This window comes from Armigeres subalbatus, chromosome 2 (assembly GCF_024139115.2).
Source record: "Armigeres subalbatus isolate Guangzhou_Male chromosome 2, GZ_Asu_2, whole genome shotgun sequence".
NCBI lineage: Eukaryota > Metazoa > Arthropoda > Insecta > Diptera > Culicidae > Armigeres > Armigeres subalbatus.
In genome coordinates, this window is record NC_085140.1 from 396032199 (window position 1) to 396047416 (window position 15218).

At 36.1% G+C, this 15218-nt stretch overlaps 2 protein-coding genes and 1 long non-coding RNA gene across 4 annotated transcripts; 1 reads left to right on the forward strand and 2 right to left on the reverse strand.

Annotated features, from left to right (window-relative positions):
- Positions 1-474: 474 nt before the first annotated feature.
- On the forward strand, positions 475-3246 carry LOC134213230 (alpha-methylacyl-CoA racemase-like). The gene is made up of 2 exons (XM_062692001.1): positions 475-672; positions 740-3246. The coding sequence occupies exons 1-2, from the start codon at positions 565-567 to the stop codon at positions 1766-1768; spliced, it is 1137 nt and encodes a 378-aa protein (XP_062547985.1). The 5' UTR covers positions 475-564; the 3' UTR covers positions 1769-3246.
- On the reverse strand, positions 2932-4427 carry LOC134213229 (2-oxoglutarate and iron-dependent oxygenase JMJD4 homolog). 2 transcript variants are annotated; one of them, XM_062692000.1, is made up of 2 exons: positions 3805-4427; positions 2932-3717 (listed from the first exon to the last, which is right to left on the reverse strand). In XM_062692000.1, exons 1-2 carry the CDS (start codon positions 4388-4390, stop codon positions 3200-3202), a joined length of 1104 nt encoding a protein of 367 aa, XP_062547984.1. In that variant the 5' UTR covers positions 4391-4427; the 3' UTR covers positions 2932-3199. The 2 variants fall into 2 exon arrangements, with proteins under 2 accessions (XP_062547984.1, XP_062547983.1); XM_062691999.1 differs by having other exon boundaries at positions 2932-4427.
- Positions 4428-4700: 273 nt separating this feature from the next.
- Positions 4701-5646, reverse strand: LOC134217477 (uncharacterized). Its single transcript, XR_009981056.1, has 3 exons — positions 5318-5646; positions 5125-5259; positions 4701-5064 (listed from the first exon to the last, which is right to left on the reverse strand). It is a non-coding gene; the product is annotated as an uncharacterized LOC134217477 (long non-coding RNA).
- Between the last annotated feature and the right edge of the window lie 9572 nt (positions 5647-15218).

Consider the following 15218-nt stretch of genomic DNA (forward strand, 5'->3'; position numbering starts at 1 on the left):
GGTCTCCTGTCATTTGAGCTTTCTATAAAAGGTATACCTATAGATAGTGGAATATATAGATGAGCGAAGATAAATCCACTGTCTCCAAACGAACTGTCAAACGTGTCTCCAAACGAGCATGACGTCATGATTTCAATGGAAACGTTAAGGGCTGTGACGTCATATGCGCGTGTGCACGGGCAAAAAAATCGACTCAGCCATGCTTTCGCTCATCTATAGATTCTACTATCTATAGTTTTTATTATAGATAGTAGAATCTATAGATGAGCGAAAGCATGGCTGAGTCGATTTTTTGCCCGTGCACACGCGCATATGACGTCACAGCCCTTAACGTTTCCATTGAAATCATGACGTCATGCTCGTTTGGAGACACGTTTGACAGTTCGTTTGGAGACAGTGGATTTATCTTCGCTCATCTATATATTCCACTATCTATAGTAGGTATGTATACATAATTTAAATTCTGAAAAAATGTTTTAAAATGCAATCATTCAATAACCTTTGACCGATTCTATTTTGATTGTAAATTCAGCGCGCTGGCTTGTGAAGCAAACAACTAAAAATATGGCTCTAAAAGGATTGAAAGTTTTAGAATTCGTGGGTCTGGCGCCAGGACCATTCTGTGGCATGATACTAGCTGATTTTGGAGCGCACGTTACAAGAATAGATAAGGTAAGTGTTGCGAAATTGTAAGAGATTATTATAAGAACATCATATTAGTTGTTTGCTTTTATTTTAGACGCCGCTAAACAGCTTGGATGTTCTCAAAAGTGGTAAACGAACATTGGCCTTAGATCTTAAAAAGCCAAAAGCTATAGAAATAGTCCGCGCGCTTTGTCGCAAAGCAGATGTGCTAATAGAACCGTTCCGACCAGGGGTTATGGAAAAGTTAGGTCTGGGACCCATTGATATAATGCTAGAGAATCCTAGACTAATATATGCCCGACTAACAGGGTTTGGTCAGAACGGTCCTCATGCGAGTCTAGCTGGCCACGATATAAATTATGTAGCCCTATCAGGAATATTATCATTATTCGGTAGAAAGGACGAACGTCCAACAGCACCAATAAATTTCGCGGCAGATTTTGCTGGTGGCGGCTTGTTATGTGCTTTTGGTATTCTGGCCGCATTATTGGAAAGACACAACTCTGGAAAAGGCCAAGTTGTGGACCACGCTATGGTAGAGGGAGCCGCTTATGTGGGTAGTTGGCTAATCCGTTCGCAGAGTCTTCCCATTTGGGGAAAACCTCGTGGTGAGAATATGCTCGATACTGGGGCACATTTTTATGACACTTTTAAAACAAAAGATGGCAAATATATGTCGGTTGGTGCGCTGGAACCTCAGTTCTATAAAGAACTTTTGGAAGGTTTAGATCTGCAGAATCACTTATCACAATATGATGACAATGAAAAGGCTCGCCACCTACTCGAGACTGTTTTCCAGACTAAAACCAGAGATGAGTGGACTGAAATCTTCTCTATTCGAAATGCGTGTGTTTTTCCAGTGCTTGAGCTGAGCGAAGTAGATCAGTATCCACATAATCAAGAGCGAAACGTATTTCAGGATCGAAACTTGACGAATGAGCTTATTCCGACGCCTGCCCCAAAACTTAGTCGAACACCTGCTGTTTCTGTTGCATTGATAGACGAGATGGATGAACTTCAAATGGTGGAGGAAATTTGCGGAGAAATTAATTTGGGAAAAGAAGACATCAAAACATTATACAGGGAAAAGGTGATATTAACGAGCATGAAGCCAAAGTTGTAACTAGGTATTAAACTGCCTAAAATTGCATATTTGTCCTATATGAATGAGAAACCCAGCAAAGATTGGACTGATATGCGTTCATAGGAAGTATATGATTCAACTAAACGTGATCTACAACTTTAAACACACAAATATTCTGTAGTCTCAGGGCCGATGCCCACGTAGCGTCTATTTAACGCTGTATGCATTCTGCGTTGGAAAGACGCAGATGTGCATCGGGAAAAAGCGGTAACGCACACCTGCGTTATTCCAACGTTGCGTGCACGTGGCGTTGAAAAAACGCTACGTCGACATCAGCCCTATATGGTTGGTATGGTATCGAGGAAAATTTGTATCCAATCAGTTTGTTTTTATGAATAAAGGCGTGGGTGTCTTTTTATGTACATGGTTAACTAGTTCCTATTCCCCAAATTGTTTCCTATTTCTTGCTTGTAAAGTGAATCGTTTTTTACAATACTAGTGTGGATTTGTCAACCAACAAAGCCCCCGGCAGGGTAAATAATAGAGATAGAGGATGGCACCCACAAAAACAATTCATTACTTATTCAGTGCATATGAAGACTATCGCAATATTTTTATTATGATTAAAAAAAGGAGGGGGAATGACGGCTTTGGCAGGTTTTGTTCTATTATTATCAGGGGGGTTTTCTATAACTAATTATGCTCAAATTTGGCCTAAGCATTCTTTGCATATCAAAGAATATTGTGGCCAAATTTCATAAAGTTTGGTCAACAAAAATCCTGCTGACAATAATAGAACAAAATCTGCCAAAGCCGTCATTTCCCCTATCGATACTGAAAAAAATAAGACCGTAGGACATAGGATAAGATTTTTGTAGGATGTTTGTTTTTTCTAATAAATAATAAAAAATAAAAAAAAATTCTAATAAATCAAACAAATAATTTCTATTAAGCTCAACGGAGAAGGTGGATAATAAAAATAAAGTATCTGTGAAATTTCCATAATATAGTGTATTACATTACAGCCTCTTAAAAAAAAAATATCAGAACTCCGTGGAAGACATTTTTTGATTAAATTAATAAATAATTCAGTAGGTATTTTTCACAATATTTTTGGACTAAAAATAAAATTTTAGAAATTTCATTTTGTGTAGGTTTGTATTGTAAACTTTTTGCAAGAAATATAATTTCTTATACCAGAGTACATTGAAATATAACATCGTAGGTGTACGTTTTATTTAAACGCTATCAATAATTTGTTTATTTACATTGTGCTATTTTTTCTATGACTAACCTAATATTGACTATTCACAAAATATACAAAAAAAAAACATTTCATAGAGGGTTGAAATGTTCGAACAAAAAACATAGAAAATATGTTATTTTTGTGGTAAAGTGAAGTCAAACAATCAAAAATTCCACCCAAAAAAATCGTTTAGACAGCATTCTGTGTGTGTTGTTTTCTTTTCCTTATTTGAGTGCTTGTTTTATTTCATCCATGCAGTATTCAACTTTGGTCAATAGTTGCAATCTTTTAAGCAAATCGTTTTGGTTATGCATTTTACTGAGGACAGTTTGAATTTTAATTAAATCAAATTGGTTATGCTTCTTACCAAGTTTGTAGATTTCAAAGTGTATTACGCTTAATCCTTCATTAATAGCTATAATTCGTTTCTTACTAACATGTATTAATATATCTAAAAATAATTCAATGTCCATTCCATAGGATGCCTTTAACATTACCTGACAATGTTGATGAAAGTTGTCCATATCTCTACAATCATCGATTTCCTTCACTACTTGCTCATGTGCTGCCCATAAACTGTTCCAGATGTTGTCTATGTTACACCCATTAAACCAGTTATGATTAACTGAAATCGCATCCTCTAAATTTTCGACCTGATGGTACCATCCGCTGGGAACAAATATCGCTTCACCCGCTGTCTGACTGACCTCATTATACAGTACACCGTTTTCCTTCAAAAGTTCTACATTGATTTCAAAAGGAAGATTTCCCAGATTATCCTTCAGCTTTTCTTCTTCTCCCGGTGGCAATAGTAGCCATTTCTTCTTACCATAAATGTTGGTTGACCAACTATAAGATGAAAATACATCCGCATGGAATGGTGTCCACGTTCCTCGTGGGCCAATATAAACAAACATATAGTCGTCTTGCTTACGATCCTCAAGGTACTCGTTAAGCCAATCGGAACCAAAAAATATAGGCGTTTCATAGAACCGATATTCCGGCATTACATTCCGCAGATGCCAATCCTTAAGGTATAGCTTCCCATTGTTCCGACCAACTCCATCAGCCCACAAGTCCAGGAAATCATGAAACTTCATAGTAACCTTCTCGTGCGCATTAAAATACTGTTTTCCGCAATCCGCAACCGGAACGGTAACATTGGCAATCTGGAGCTTCAGGTAGTCCACATCTACTTTATCGACATCATCATCGCGATGTACCCAGCGGCGAAAGCACTCCCAATCGTCGGACACGGAAGTAACAACGACGGCCGTGTTTGTTAACATGAAACAATTGAAAAACTCACCGTAGCTAAGTTCTGCCGCTGAGAATCGCTGAATTTCCGATGGATACGGTACGACCGGTAGTGTCGATTTGGCAGGATCTATCTCCAATTCCGTCAGAGAATCCATTTATTTAAATATTTTCCTCTGGTGTGAGCCACCCAGGCCCTACACTGTGCCAGCAAAGTACTCTTTAATGAGTAAAAAAGTACCCATTATGAAGTTAAATAGTTCAACTCATTAAAAGAGTAAACAGCGTTTACTCATTAATGGGTAAAAGGCCTATACGTCAAATTCAGGGGTACTTTTTACTCATTACCAAAAGAAATATTTTTGTCAAAATGGGTGTTTTTTACTCTTAATCGATTTAAAAAAAAAACAAAATTAAATTAGGGATATTCATCGAAAAAGTGAAGGAATTGCGAGGCATGTATGGAATGAATCTTTATTTAATTAACATACAATAATAGATACACATCATGTTATTTTTGCTGATTATATGAAGGGAAATAACTGCAACTTGTGTTTTTCTCGCCTTTCTGCTTTACCGGATCACATGCCATGGTATTAAGCAACCCGCCGAACGGATGACGGGAAACAAGTGGACAAAGCAGGGACACAATAGACACAGCAGCTGCTCCTGAAACCGTTCCCGGAATCGACGACTTCCTTGGCATAAAGCCAACCGTCTCTGGCTGTGTGTTCCCGATCGTCAGGAACAGGGACAGGAACGAGAACAGGAACACTTATCGAGTAGATTCTTCGTAAATACATACGATATCTCCGCTGGAATGTTTTAGGGCCTGCGTCAAAATAGGTTATTTAGTGGAGGTGGGTTAGATTTTGGGGAACATCGTAATTACCTTCGCAAAGTCCGACTTCTCTGTGATGTCGGATGAGCTCAAATGGCTGAAGTGTAGCAGCATAACCTCGCATCCCTTCGTGATGAACTGCATCAATTATTCGCCGCAGTCCGAGGCTTCTGATGGTATTCTGTTCTGGAATGAAAGGTGAGATTTAAATGGAAACGTTCTGCGTATTTAGCATAAATCTTACCATTTAAATGAAGGCTCCTCCAGCTCCTGAATCAGCCTTACCATTCACGACGGGGAACTGTGCGTGTGGAAGTATATTTTGTTTTTCACTCATTAAAGAGTATCAGCGTGGATCTTGAAAATGGGCATAAAATATTCATTATGTAAAATAAATAATCACCCATTATTTTGACAGTTCCATATATCGTCAAAAAAGGGGTGATTTTTACTCTTTAAAGAGTATTGTCGAGTTTACAGTGTACTCCCGAGCTGCATTTAATTCGCACAGCTGTTTTTGTTTGCGTTTTCCGAGCAGGGATGCCAAATTCAATTTTCCGAATTTTCAGAGATCAATCACGGAACCGCGAAACAACTCACCGCCAAACAATAGGCCTTTTCATGTGACACTGCCGAGACTGCACTTGTTTACAACCGCTGAACAGGCCTGCAAGTCCGAAGCTGTCACTTTCATAGAAGAACTGTCAATTGACGATAAAATCAGCTGCACGGAGGAAAAAACAATCTGATTTGAAACAACCAAAATGTTGGTTGAATTACAAACTAAAATTTTGGTTATTTTCAAGTCTGAGTTGTTTGATTCAAATTTCAAAGAACAGTTTGATACAACATACTTTTTTGCTTGTTTCTACCTCCAAACGTATGGTTACTACAACATTAATTATGTTTATGTCAAACAAATATTTTAGTTTGTTTCAACCATTATTCGAGTTGAATTTAAATGTGGTGTGTTTTATATGTCAAACAACGTTATTAGGTTATTTCAATAAATTTGACATATTGAATCAAACAAAATGATTGTTTGGTCAAAAAAGAACCAGATTATTAGTTTGAGATGAGCTTACATTTTAGGTTGTTCTTTATTTACCATCGTGCAGAGTGCATTGAAAATTTTGTCTGTAGCTTTGTCGTGAAATTCGGTCTGTAAGTGTTTCGTACGTAAATTTTCAAATGTTTCAGACGACATAAAAAATGAAGTGCAGTCATGTACATCTTCCTGGAACTCTCTATCAATGTAAGTAAAACTGCCTTAGAATCATAACAGATGAATATTATTTTAATGTCATGCTTACTCCAGGTAAGCCTTTGATCTCCCGATTTGAGGAATCTAGAGAGAACAATCGGAAGCTCCTGGAATGTTAAAACTGAAAGCCCGATCATATCGATCCGGAACAGTATAGGAACATGTTTGAATTGCAAATATTATTGTATGACTAAACCAGGAATTCAACCCCCAAGTTTTCCGGGCGACCGATGGGCAAAATAAATATTTATATAGTGGTTTCATAAAATCACAACATACATTATTTCATATGAAGTTGAATAAAATTATGATCTCGATTATGATATTATGATTGATTTGTTTTTGTATGTATTTATTAGAAATAAAAAGAAACTGAAATAATCCGGTATTAATTATAACCATAATGCAGGTTAATTCAAACTAGAATTGATTGTTGCTTCAAAGTAGATTTTGTTAGTTTCAAACGAACCTGTTTGGTTGAATCAACCTAATATTTGCTTTAATTTTGTAGCTGTCAAAACAAAACAACCAACATTTTGGTTGTTTCAAACAAACCTTTGTTGAACTTATGTAAAACAGCTCGAGAAAAACAACTTTCAATTTTAGTTAGTTTCAAACAAAGTAATCAGTTGATTCAAACCAAAGTTTTGTTTGGGCCAAATTCAACCTAAACTTTAGGTTGAAGCAACCTCAGTTTTGTTTATGTTTACCATATATTTTTCTCCGTGTGTTTTTAAACGTCTCGTGAAAAGGCCCATTCCTATCACTCAAATCCGCCCTTTACGATGCTGAATCCACGGTCCTTGAGCACATCGGCAAATATGCGTGTGCTCCCGATTACGGATTACGGTACATAGGTAGAATCATGAAAAACTTTCCACAGCAAGATATGGGATGTGATTCCCGAAATATTTTTTTTTAAATTTCAAATCGATATTTAATTGAAAATGTTAAGTGCAATGTTTAGGGTGACCATATGGTATCATAAAGGAGGACATGTCCTTTTTATTAAGAATCAGATGTTTTCTTTTTGCGCTAAAATGTCCTCCCTTTTAGATATTTTGAGAAAACAGATGCATGAATAACCTTTTTTGAAGAAATTATATTTTATTATTATTAACTAAATAAAAAATATTACAACAAAGATCTATTCGCAAAAAAACATTGAAAACGTTTGCGATTTTTTGCTTTCTAATCAGAAATATGTTCCTTTAAATTAAATTCACTTTACTTATCGAAAAATAAATCCGTGAGTTACAGTAATACAGGTATCGAAGCTATCAATAAGAGTCGGAAATGTGAGAAATGGATTAGAAAACAAAAAAAGGGAAATACTTCTCATCCATCGAATTGTCTTTTTAACGTATCGCACGGTACGTTTTTAGGATATATGACACAAAGAGCTTTCCCTAGAATGGAACGGAAATCTAAACTAATCAAAACAGTTTTAAGTTTCTTTAGTCTAAATCTAAACAGTTTTAAATTTCTTCAGTTGAGAACTTTGTGGACTGGTCATTCAGTTGACATTCATTCCCATTCAAATGCCTTAAATTGTGATTCTCAATGGCATTGAAAAAATAAACCTTCGCTGGTCTACTATGCATCTTGTGTTTGTCCTAATATGTATAACCTAATGTTCGGTCAGGTTTCTATTGCATATGTTCAGAATGCGATAAGTTTTTCTTGTTAAAATTCTGTGGAATATCGCCGTACACTGTACATTCTAAAAATAGTAGTTGAAGCTAAAATCTTCCCTTTATAAAGATGGTGCTTGAAATTGATAATTGGAAAGTACTTTATGTAGACCATGATGAGAGTCGGAAATGTTCCATCTGGAGATGCAATCTTAATGAAGTAGAAGAAGATACCGTATTTGACTTGACTTACAAAAACTATTTCCAATAAACTTTAGTGTGCAAAATTCTAACGAATATAGTATTCCTAATCATATTAAAATTTAAAAATCGATATATGTTTTTGTATGCCCTTCTTTTTCGCTACGATTCGGGTGAATTTTCCTCCTTTGGAAAAAAAATCATATGGTCACCCTAAGTCTAACATTGATTATCTGCAATGGGGCATTAATTTGATTGTTATTCTGTTATCAGTTATTCACCCTTATTCTTAAGAACAATTGTTTACGGACGAACGATACTTTCTAACGAATGCGATTCGTTCGAACTTCGAACCGTTCCTCCATTTGATTTTGCTGGCGTAAACGAGAATGCACTTCAACTTTCGTTCGAAAGCGCGTTCGTACGTAAACAATAATATGGGTGATTATCAACGTATTGGAAATAATTTGATTGTTGTAATCTTGTAATCTTGTAATATCAACGCACCCTCTGACCATAGCCTATCTGCGTTGTATTTAAATACCACTGAGCGATACGTCTACTGCACACCAATTTCATAAAAAGTATATCAGCAAAATCCTTTAAAATAACCAGTAATTTTGAAGCTTACTGAAAACCAGTCATTTGATTTGTATTCACTGAAAATCAGCATATCTTTCCAAATTACTGATCACTCAGCATTTCCCACTGTATACTGCCAAACTTAAGAAATAAGCAGCCATTTTTGCTTGCCATAAGATGAGTTGGTTCGAGTTAGAAATTCGTCGTAAGTATTGCAAATTTAATATACCTATCATATCGCATAATTGAAATTAGGGACGAATATTCTCATCAAATCAATTGAAATACATTATTATTATTTTTCAGCTAATATAAACTAATGGACGTCGGACATCGTGAATTTCTGGTCATTCATCAGACAGATGAAGCAAAAGTTATTGCATTATTGTGTTAGAATGTATTGTTTTTGCATTTAAACAATAATGTCTCATTGGTTTAGGACTTGGCCGGCGGCCCCGTTATTGTTCAACATTTGTGAGCTGCTGAAACGTGTACTTCGAGAATATGTAGATGGTAAATCTCATCCTACTTGCATCGAAGTGCAACTTACACCAGTTCCGATCAATGACGGAGTAGAAACCTTTACAGTCTAAGCTTAGCTAAGCTTAGCTTAAGCAATAATGTCTCATTGGTTTAATATACAAATATAAAAATAAATATACAAAAACATTAAAAAGCTAATTTATTTTGATAACATTTTATGCGTGACTGAAAAGCTGATAATATCAGCATTTTGATTTGTTTTGCTGAATTATATCAGTAAGGTGCTGTCAAATCATGTAATGACCGAACCTACTGAATTTTTAGCAAACTTTGCTGATGATTCAGTAAAAAGTTGTCGAATGAAATGACAGTCCACTTTGCTGATATTTTTGGTAATTATTGTTTGCTGAAAAGATTGCTGATCATTCAGCTCGGCAAAATTCAGCAAAATTTTGCTGATTTTCGGTAAAAAAAATTTGGTGTGTGGGCAACACGTCCGGTGTGCACTGCACTAAGATCTCCTTAGATGCAACCGGACCGAGATCTTATTAGGTCACTCCTGACGGAATCCAATATTAAAAGTGCTCGCGTTTTCTAGGGCACACCACTCGATTCAGAGGCGGCGCACAACCGCCATTTTTGTTAATTTATCTTTGCTGCGTCCCAGCATGCGTGAAATAATAAAAATGACAGTTGTGTGTTGCTTCCGTATCGAGTGGTGTGCCCCCGAAAACGCGAGCACTTTTAATCTTGGATTCCGTCAGGAGTGACCTTAAGGCTCCCAAGGGTCCGTTTCGTTGTGATATGTTGCCATAAAATAGAAATATATGCACTTGCTTTTCTAATCTAAGGGAATATTTAAATTTACTAATGATATTGATTAGTGACAAGTAAATTCATTCATCGATCAGATTAGAACGAGCTCAGTGCAATTAAAATATAAACGCAATACTTATCTGCAATTCACAGAAGATGTTGGGATTGTCCTTGAAGTAATCACGTTGTGAACACAGACTTCCTGTATTGACGGAGGTTGTTATGAATATGAATACCGCTGCTGATACCGGAACAATAAGATTTTCTTCATCACTGGTCGTCTGGAAAGAGGTAAATAAAAGAATTGGGCAGCTTTCACTCGCCGGCCCGCAAAACATTAGTAAGTAATTAATCTTACTACAAAGACAAAACTACAGTTCTAGTAATTCTGTCTTATTAATGGATATCACACATGCCCATCTGATACTCAACCAAAAACATATCCTCAATACTTAATAAAATGATAACTGTATATAGTTTCTATTATTGTCCATATATACCTACTATTCAATCTAGGATTCCAAATCGGATAAATTAATTCAGTTGCTAACTAAAAGCTTATCCTCAACGCTTTGGCTGTCAATAGTCTCCACAATATGAACCTTAAAGGTTATAACTTTGTTCAATCCTACATCTGTTTATATTAAAACTCAATCCTAACTGCCCCGAAACCGCTTTCAACACATAACTGCCCCGAGCACAGCAACTACATGCGACCCACAGGACCCCAATCGAGGACGGCCTACACTATACCGTTGTGAGCTTACACCCTCTCCTGGGCTGTGCGACGCTGAAAACATGCTCCTAACGTTTGATGCCTAAAAATAAAAATAAATAAACTAATTACACTAAATCTTACACTTTTGATCGAACCCGGCTGACATTCGCGTTAAACAATGTGTTCCATGAGTGCTGATCACTCATGATAGCGCCCCGAATCGGCGAATAAAATTCAGTTTAACGCAGAGTTTAAACCCTCTCTTGCGCTAAGTAATGCTGAAAACCTAACTTCTAGGAACTTGATTCGTAGAAACAAATTATACTGAAATTGGTGCGTGGCAAAATAAGTTATACTATTAGCTAATTTAGTTAAACCCTGACTACCCCACATTATACTGGCCCGTTTGGAGTCATCCAGTGGCACTTGGTCTTAGCATTCGTTTTCTTTTTAAATTCTATAACAATTCACCACGATTGTGCCACGTTTGGCCTAAAGTCGTTTGGCCTAATGCCGTTTGGCATAAGGTCGTTTGGCCTAAAGTCATTTGGCCTAATGGTCGTTTGGCCTAATGGACGATTGGCCTAATGGTCGTTTGGCCTAATGGTCGTTTGGCATAATAGGTACATATAGGCGTAAACGATTGAAATATATTGTTTATATGAAATTATTTTTGTAGGTGCAAAATAAAGCCATGTGCAGTGATCAAAAAGCGAAATGCAAACTAACGTTAAAATATTGCAAATCACTTTTACAATACAATAAAACCAGGAATTTATAAAAAGGAAGGTATAAAAAACAATGAATCAGATATGTTTTGGCAATGTCGACATATGAAAACAGTATAACTTGAAAGAACTGATTATGCTTTAAAGAAGGCATCAACATTTTTGGAAAATGCTTGTCATATGCAATACCAAAGCAACATGCAATAAAACTTGAAAGGAAAGCACATGCTTTAAAGAAGGTGTCAACCATAGAGTAAAGATTGTATGTTTCCTATACAATGTCAAAACTGTAAAACTCAAAATACAAACCCCAATCGATTTTGGCATCACGTTCAGAACATTTATGTTGCCAAAATCGAATGGTTTTTGTTTTCTTATGATACTTAAACATTTCTTCACTTTTTGTGACGCTAGCCACACTGTGACCCTTATTTACATTAAGATACTCATTTTTCTTTTATTTAGGGTAAAATGCCCAATAGTGGACCCCCTAGTAGCGGAATTTTGCTCTTCCTGTCATAAGGCTTAGAAATTTTCAACATATTAACTCTGCTTGATATCCAACAACAAGCTCTGCATCTCCTCTTCACGATACATACATAAAACACCCAAATACACGACGTTATTCGTTGAAATTTACATTTTAATGTCTAACTGAATTCGCCCTATAGTAGACCCCCTAGGGGTCCATAATAGGAAATTGCTTCCCTATAGTCGACACTTCATTTGATTTTCATGTCCCGTTTCGGGACGTTCTTCTTCCATATTATGGACCCCCCAAAATATTCCTATAATGGACACTCTCGTGTTTATTTTTATAGAATAGCAAAAAAATCATCTAATTTGACTTTCATAGCATTTCCAACGCATATACTCAAATCATAGGACTGTAAGGTAGGTTCTCCCGATAGAATTTCATAGCAAAATGTTGACATTGTGCAGTAATAATGCAAAAATTCTAAAGGGTCCACTATTGGTTGGGGGTCCACAATTGGTCACTTTACCCTATGTTGTAAAACTATGTTGATTTTTCTCAAAATTGAGCCCACAGAATTTTATTTCGAAATGAAACCCAATTTTAATCATCTTTGAGGGGAATTAATGATTCTTCGGCGGAAACATGTTGTTTTATTTTTTAAAATCAAAATCTTTAACCAAAATATTATTTTTCAGGCAAATTATACATTGAAGAAAGTGAGTTTCCAAACAAAACATCAAAAACTGTACTCCAGGCAATATTCGGCTAAAATTGAATTAAATCGCTTATCAGCAGAGTGAACCCAAACTTATGGCCATATAGTGAATGAACTTAAACTTTTGGCCGCCAGCCGTCTCCCTAATAAAGAAAATAATAATAATAATAATAAAAACAAAACTTTTAGCCAATGCATACTATGCACTTGAGTAAACATTTTGATTTTTAAAATAAAACAAAAATTTTCCGCCGTAAATCATCAATGCCCCTCAAAGATGATTAAAATTGGGTTCCATATCACTTTTCATTTCGAAATTTGTGGGCTCAATTTAGAGAAAAATCAACATATTTTTACAACATAATAATAAGACAAATGAGTATCTTAATGTAATATTTTAGAACATAAAAAAATGGAAATTGTTAGTTTAAAATACCTACGGTGTAAGATCTACTCAAATTCTTTGTATCGAGCTAACAATACCCGAACTCGGATGTAAGACGGCGAAAATACGACCAAAAACTTTTGCCTATATTTTTAGAGGGCGAACCCAAACTTTTGGCCGGGAGTGTACATATCGTATGTGACTGACGATGACTATCGGATAATGTTGTTGTACACCAATAATAGTAATGTGAACATTTTCACATATTTTACTAGAAAGAATAATTTACGTTTTTCAAATTATGCCAAACGACCATTAGGCCAAACAACCATTAGGCCAAACAACCATTAGGCCAAACGACTTTAGGCCAAATGACCATTAGGCCAAACGGCCTTATGCCAAACGTCATTAGGCCAAACAACTTTAGGCCAAATGACCTACAACCATTCACCACGCTTACCCCCATATTAGTAATATGTAGAACGGATGCTTGACTATTACTATACTAAGTATAGTAAAAGACCGGAAGTAATAATTGGGCCAGCCACCACCATATTGGAAATAATTTGATTGTTAATGATAAAAAAAAATTCTTGATCCCAGATAAGGTGCTACTTTTGCTAATACTAAGGACACACCTGTGGTACTTGTACCATGGTACAAGAGGACAAGAAAATAATTCCAAGACTATCTTTGATAAAGACAATAATCGGTTCGGTACTCATTTCAAGATTCTTGTACCATGGTACTTAACCACCAGTGTGTCATTAGTATATGTAATACATTTATTGAATTTCTAATTGCGTGTAATAAATGGTTTTCAATTTTTTTTTTCAAATTCCTGATCATAATATTTAATTTACAGTTCGTCTTTGAGTGGCCTACTTTTCCACACCAACGAAATGGGTGCTTTAATGAACATTATGCAACTCAAATGGGTTGCATAATATTCATTACAACACTCATTTGGGTGCATTAATGAAAAACCAACATCAGAACAGAAGTTACATGACTTAATTTTACTGAATGAGCAGGGGAAGTGTTCAAATTAGTTGTATTCACCCCTATTCTTGTCTACGGACGAACTAAACTTTCGAACGAATGCAGTTCGTTCGAATCGTTTCCCCATTTGATTTTGCTGGCGTAAACGGGAATGCGCATCAGCTTTCGTTCGAAAGCGCGTTCGTACGTAAACAAGAATAAGGGTGATTCTCTGCGTCGCGTAATAAATGAAATACTTTGATGGACATGACATCAAATATTTTCAAAGGCAAGTACATCTGTCGCTTCACGGCTCATCGAACTATGCAATGTGGCACGGTGACATGGAATCTGATTGTTCTCTGCAGCAACATTGGCAATTATTGGCAAGAATGGCCATGTGGAGTAAATTAGACTGTATAATTTTGGTATAGATTTATCAAATTAAAGTTCATTTTTTGTCATTGCTAAAAATAGCGTGTGCAACTCGTTGCAAAACTCGACTCGGCAAGCCTCGTTGGATAAACGTACAGCTTGTGCTGCAAAAAATCATCTGTTTGCAACTTGTTGCACAAACTACTATTTAAATTTTTAATTCCATGTCCATTCCATTCCAATAATTTTGAATTCCATTTGCCATGCTTTGCCGTGTTAAATTTCTATGATTCTACTTTTCCTCTGATGATAGCATTTTTCGATTCTCCTAGCCTACAGGCGTATTAATTCCATGCATGAAAACGGGCCATAAACGAACAATCATCAAAACGTCCAGGAATTTTATTCGAGGTTTTAAATACTGATTGTTTGCGTAATCAGCATAATAATTATCGTAGTGATAAGTATTCGCAATCTTCTTAGGGAACGTCCATAAATTACGTAACGCTTAGAGGGAGAGGGGGTTTGCCTAACGTGTGACGATCCATACAAAATTTTCAGATCGTTCATACAAAAAGTGTGACATAGGGGGAGGGGGATTTGAAAATAGCCAATTTTTGCGTTACGTAATTAATGGATCTTCTCTTATTAGCATTACATTCCCCCTGGGGCATTATCTGTAGCTTAGGGTTCATTCAGCATTACTATATTCAAGTTACTATTTTGATACTCGTATATATATTATTAGGCTAAAAAACTCGATGATACTTTCATGCCCAGGAAAG